At 39.6% G+C, this 6,530-nt stretch overlaps 1 protein-coding gene across 1 annotated transcript; it reads left to right on the top strand.

Annotated features, from left to right (window-relative positions):
- LOC134861682 (meprin A subunit beta-like) lies at positions 1 to 6,332 on the top strand. Its single transcript, XM_063879089.1, is given in 19 exon segments — positions 1 to 150; positions 1,223 to 1,294; positions 1,609 to 1,666; positions 1,816 to 1,841; positions 1,921 to 2,008; positions 2,392 to 2,509; positions 2,687 to 2,865; positions 3,041 to 3,259; positions 3,570 to 3,731; positions 3,966 to 4,186; positions 4,188 to 4,197; positions 4,279 to 4,731; positions 4,833 to 5,006; positions 5,093 to 5,198; positions 5,301 to 5,348; positions 5,546 to 5,584; positions 5,749 to 5,790; positions 6,086 to 6,124; positions 6,254 to 6,332. Coding segments are annotated over 19 exon segments (2,283 nt in total).
- Positions 6,333 to 6,530: the final 198 nt, after the last annotated feature.

Below are 6,530 nucleotides of genomic sequence, written 5' to 3'. Positions count from 1 at the left end.
ATGGGGCTTCTGAAGTGGACTTCGTTACAGACCTGGAAAGCCCAAACGTTTAGTGTGGGTGAACTGGAAGTGCTTGAAGGAGACCCCAGTTTGGATGACCTACAACACATACCTCCTGCAAAGCTGGGACAAGGATCAGCAACTCTAAATGTGAGGCCATGGGTCTCAGCCGAAAAAAACAATCGTCTGTTAACTCAGAGTAGGGAATGAGACCTTACCCAAAGATAAGGGGTTCAGGTACTGTATCTGGGAGTCTTGTTCTTAAGTGAGCTGACAAAGATGAGCCAGAAAATCAGAGCACTGGGGGGAGGATGGATTGATGGACGGATGGATTGAAGGATGAAACAAAGATGTGTATTATTGGTCCAGTGTAGTTAAACAATGCTGCCTCGATTTGGTGTCCCCGGATTACATGACATTGAAGCTATTGGAAGAAACAAAAACCACTCAGAAAAAGCATTGAAATCTAAATAAATTGTTGGGTCTTCTCTGTCCAGTGTTGTAAAACATCTGGTATGGTTCAGGCATCAATGGTTTAAAAATCATTGGAGCTATTGGAATGAAATGAGAGTTTTTTACACGAAATGCAGAATTTCACTACAATATTCATATAAAATAGGAAAGGCACTAGAATTAAATCAGAAAAGAGGTAGGTGTCATGGTTTAGAGTAGTTTTAATATCTGATATTGGTTTGGAGTCAAGTGCTGCTGCAGTAGATCTACTAAACTAAAGTTCAAAAGCTCCTCTGCGTTTAAACCGGATCCTGAAATTAATAGATGGACACCAGAGACAGCATGTTATGGTGTAAGAGTTTGCACTGCTCTCAGAGGGAATTCTCAAGCTCCTTTGTCTGCACTTTTTTTTTTGTCTTCACGCCATTGCAACCACAGCTTCAATTGTGTTGGTATTCGGAAAGAATGTAAAAGAATTGTCTGAAATAATTTGAAACCTTTTCTTCTTTGTTTTCCCAGATGGGCATCATGCTTTCCACATGTATATATACAGTAAACTCATATTTTACAGCCAAAGCTCCACATGTTCAGTTAGGGATCGGACAATCGGGCTGGCAGAAGGTAAACACTGTCTTCTTTAAATACAAATCTGCATTATCTGATGAGTGAATGGGACAATAATGTATGGGTTAACACTTTTATATTCGTTCATATTATTTTAATTGATAGTTTATGCAATAATTCTGAATCATCATCATCTTTTTTCTAGTTTGTTTCAAGGATGAAAGGCTACATTTTCCTCGTGATTTTGACAGTTTCATCATCATTCTCCAAACAAACAGTAAGAGTTACTTTATTATTCTACCTTTCCTTAAGTTATGATGCATGTCATGCTGTCGATTTCCTTAAGTGTTACATTTTCTAAGATTTCATACAGGAATTAATGAAGTACTTTTTTTTGAAAGAAAGTTGAGACTCAAGCATATTTAACTGCATTCCAAAAAACCCACTTGTTTATGTCATCAAACGTCATTGTTCACAGGTCATAACAGAGATAGTGGGTAAGTTGACAATATATTCCATATTTGACCTTTTTTTTCATAAAATAAATACGATTGAATCATTTCATTTAATTTATGTTTTTCACAAAGCAAGCCCTTTTCTGTTTTTGTAGACATTGGTGAAAGCAGGAGCATCGCAGAGGCAAACAAAGGTAACGGTAAACACATTCACATCATTGAATGGGCGTTGTGGTAATGTTGTTCCGTCAGGTTCATTTATAACTAAGAAACTTTGTCGTGGCTTCATTGTACCGTTGTTGATAATCTGTATAAAACACTCCCCTCTTCTGCTTTATCTTAGACTCTTTGCATGATGATATCCTGACGGTGGGTTCTTTAACATTTAATCACTAAAATGATCAACATGTTTGTGTCACATAATAACGTCTCTTATAAATCTTCTCAGGCACCACCAAACACTGACAGGAGTGCCACCACTTATGAGAACAAACTGTGGACATCACCAGTCCCATATGTTTTGGACAAAGACCTTGGTGAATATTATTTTTCCTGCATTAGCCAGAATAAAACACCTATGCAAGATGTTAAGGAGTTTGTTAAATCCTAGAGTAGACAGTAGTTCAACAAGCATTGGTTACCTGGAGGACAGGAGCCAGTATAATGGCCTCCTGTTGTGCAATACACTCCTCCTCCACACACACACACGCACACGCACACACACACACACACACACACACACACACACACACACACACACACACACACACACACACACACACACACACACACACACACACACACACACACACACACACACACACACACACACACTCTCATGTACCTCATCTGTTCTTGTCATTGACATTATCTTTTCTTTGTTCTTCTCCTATTGCATAATTCCCATGCACAATGGAAGAGATGAATGCTAAAGGAATCGTCCTGAAAGCCTTTGACCAGTTCAGGTTGAAGTCATGTATCGACTTCAAACCAAGGGACTCTGAGGAGTATTACATCTCGGTCAAAAAGTTAAGCGGGTATGTTCTGTAAAAATAATACATACAAAATTCTCAATATCTTGCTTGTGAATACGAATACAGTTCCTTTTCACGTTTTTGAGTTTCTCTATATACGCTTTTCATAAATGTCAGGCCTTGTAAGGTCACTCACAAAGAAGTACATGATGAGCTGATGACTGCCCTTTCTCATTTTAGATGTTATTCATATGTTGGGAAAGTAGCATCCAACGGACAGGTGCTCTCCATCGGGAGATATTGTGATTCAATCTCAACGGTCGAACATGAGTTCCTCCATGCTCTGGGCTTCTACCACGAGCAGTCCAGATATGACAGAGATGATCATGTGACCATTGTTTCAAAGAACATTGTAAAAGGTTTGTATATTTGTATCTTTTGGCATATAAGACTAAAGAGATCAGTGTGAACATGTGATAGTTGTTTGGTTAAGAAGATATTGAATTGTGTAGTCAGTAACATGTTAGTTATGCTTTAACCATTTGTTCAGCTCTCAAGGTTTAAAAGAAATAAACATTATGCTGTTTCATGTAGGTTTTGAGCGTAATTTTCAAAAAGGGAGCAGTAAAACCACCACCACCCAGGGAGTCCCGTACGACTACTGGTCAGTGATGCACTACGGCAAAGATGCGTTCACCAATGGCAACGGGTCAACTATTATAACCAAAGACCCAAAGTTCCAGGATGTGATTGGTCAGAGACTGGAAGTGAGTCCCAAAGATGTTCTGGAGCTGAACGGCCTCTACAAATGCAGTAAGTGTTGGAAGCAACCTTTGTTTGTCACTTCAATATGAACACAATAAGTCATCATAGTCAGAACCAGGCCAGCTACCTTTTCATAGATTTTAGTAACTTTATCTGTGTTTTTAAAAGACTAATCAGTTTTCAGATTTATCATTGATTTACAACCCAACCAGGAACTGAAGCTTCGTTTAATCCAATCAAAAAAACGTTTCAAGGTTCCTTAGTGTTCCCATAAACCTGTGTAGTCAATCGTACCTATAAAGATTCAAAAAAATAACTTCCCACGTCTTTATCCTTTGTTCCCTTTTCTACTCTACAGATTCAACCATCGCATTTCAGATGCAGTGCAGCTTCTCTGATGAGACCATGTGTCAAATGACTAGCTGTTCACAGAGTGGGCTTGCCTGGGAAATGGTAAAAAAGGTTAAAGGGGGTCCTAAGTCTGACCACACCAGTTCACCCAGTGGCAGTGGTGAACAAGGTAGGTTTTTTAATCGAACATTTGAAGTTTTCCACTGCAAAATATGGCCCTGACCATGAACTACAATATCTTCTGTTTGTATATATTGTTACTTTTAAACTGTCGAGTATCTGAATGAGTGCCTATACCCCCACAAATTATATCATCAATCAACTCAAATGATATGTACCTTTTATGTTGATATTATGTTTGAAGGTCTATCATAACACATTATTTGTACAATACATATTCTAGGTGAAGATGCAGGTCACGCCATGCATGTTAGCACGGCATCAGGTCAGGAGGGAGACTCAGCCTGGCTGGAGACCCACAGGATGAGTCTCAATAGGGCGCATCATGTCCAGTGTCTCCAGTTCTACTATTACCACAGTGGGAACATGTCAGACCACCTCAACATCTGGATCAGAGAGTTCAAGGATGAATTGGACCTCAAGGGAACCCCACGCCTCATGGGCACAAATCACTGGTAATGTTGTTTAAGTATCTGGTGTAATCTTTTGTAAATGTTATTAGACCCTAATCTTTGAACGCTACACTCTTCCTCCAGGTGAACCAACAAGTCATTGGAAGCTCCATCATGTTTCCCTCGATGCCACCGAGCACTTCCAGGTGGAGTTTCAGGTTCGTAAAGGAGCAGGAAGCTCTACAGGCGGCTTCTCAATCGATGACATCAATCTGTCAGAGATCGAATGTCCACATGTTACTCTGCAGCTTGATGACTTTGAGGCCCTTTGGAGCGCTAGCAAATATGGCAGCAACATTTACAGCCCTCGGCAATACTCCAGCGGGGGCTATGCTTACAGGGTTGGGGTTGCACTGTATAATTCATATTTCGGAATGTTTGTGCAACTCGTGTCTGGTGAAAATGATGACCGGCTGGAGTGGCCTTGCCCACATAGGCAGGTGACCTTCAAAATGCTGGATCAGAACGCCAACATCCAGCTGCAGATGTCCAAGCAATTAAGTATCACCAGTGACCTAAAGACAATCAACTCAGATGGTAGGTCTGAAAGTACATTAAAAAGTATTCAAAATGAGATGCTAACTGAATGTTTTTGTTGGTGACTTAGCTTTGATGATGTATGTGCTTTCTATAAACAGGCAGCTATCTGTGGGGCAATCCTCGGAAAGTTGGAACTCCATACGTCGATGAGAATAATGAGAAGGCATTCGCTGGACCTCGGATTGGCAGATCGTTTTTTGCCTATCAGAAGGAAATTAAAACCAGAGAGTTCCTCAAGGGGGGAAGTGTCGCTTTTGTGTTCAGCTTCCAAGGCAGGCTGAGAAACTATTTAGATTTCTGCTAAACTTGACTGTATAACTGATGTTTCGAAATTGAACTTTTCCTGCATATTTTCTAGATATCACACCGCTAGTCAGTGGAAGTGCTCTGCCAAGTCCTCAAGTGGGACCAGCGGAGATTAAATATCCTGCTAACGATCTGAATGGAGGCCCCTGCTCATCAAGGTCGGACATTGTCTTATCATTTGAAGTTGTCAAAACTGTGAAACCAGTTCAAGAAATACATTTATTTGATATGTCTTTAAAATGACACTTTTCTTTCTACAGAATCACACCAACCACCACTCAGTCCCCTCCCAAAACAACGGATAAGAGGTATTCACACTCTGTTACAGTTCAAGTCATTTGTTAGTTGTAAAAAAGCTTGAAGCCCTTGAGGATAATCACCTAGTAAAATATATATAAACGTGTTTCTTTGTTCATGTAGAAAAGAAAGAGGTATATTTCTTTAAAACAAAATTTAAGAAAGTAGGTTTTTATATATCTTTCAAATGATACTATGTCTTTGACAGCACCACCACCCTTACACCTCCTCTAACCACGGATCACAGGTATTACTCACACTTTACACCAGCAGTAATGTAAATATGAAAAAAAGTCAGCTTTGAAATCTTAATTGGATGCTGTTGTGCTTAATCAACTTGAATATCTAGCTTTGCAAGAACATTGTTTTAGATTTTGCTCTGCTTTTCAAATCATTCTATGCATTTTGCAGCACCACTACCCCAGAGCCTCCCAGAACCACGGATGAGAGCAGGTATTACACACAACTGTTACACTTTAATTAATGTGCAAGCTGTAATAAGAATGGGCTTTGAAAATCTTCATCTGAAGCTGTCGAGGTTAATCGACTCGCTACGCATAAATATAAACAGGTTCATTTCTAGCGCTGAAACAACTTCTCATTTCAAAACGTTTTTTAGGAAAGCAATTTGATATTTATATGCTTTTTAAATCATGCTATATACAGTATATCCATGCTCATATCGATGCCCATATTAGGAAAATGATATAATTACACACCTTTCAAACGATGCTATGCAATTTTACAGCATCACCACCCCTGAGCCTCCAAGAACCACCGATGACAGGTACATTTACTCATTTGAGACTACTTTTTATGAAATATGATTTTGAATGTTCATATTTAACAAGATGTTATCACAACATGTGAAAAATCCTCTTATGTAAATCAATCCAATCCTTTCTTTCGGCTTCAGCGTGTTTGGCTTCTCTCCTGGTTTGGTGTGTTCTCCTGTCCTCACCCTCCTGCTCGCGCTGATGCTGTTGGTACCGTGATGCACATCTCGCCTCTGCTCATGACGGGCCCTGTATATGTGCCACTGGCATCTGCAACCTTTCATTAAGTCTCTTTGATATATACACAAATCAAAAAAGGGTAAAAACCATTGGTAGATATACTTTATTCTGGTGGTAGTATCACAACGTATAACAGCATTTGTATGAATGTATGAAACCTGTAAAACTGTGACCATG

The sequence above is a fragment of the Eleginops maclovinus genome, chromosome 3 (genome assembly GCF_036324505.1).
Source record: "Eleginops maclovinus isolate JMC-PN-2008 ecotype Puerto Natales chromosome 3, JC_Emac_rtc_rv5, whole genome shotgun sequence".
In the NCBI taxonomy this organism is placed as follows: domain Eukaryota; kingdom Metazoa; phylum Chordata; class Actinopteri; order Perciformes; family Eleginopidae; genus Eleginops; species Eleginops maclovinus.
Note: the sequence above shows the minus strand (reverse complement) of the source record. Positions and strands in the feature narration are given on the sequence as shown.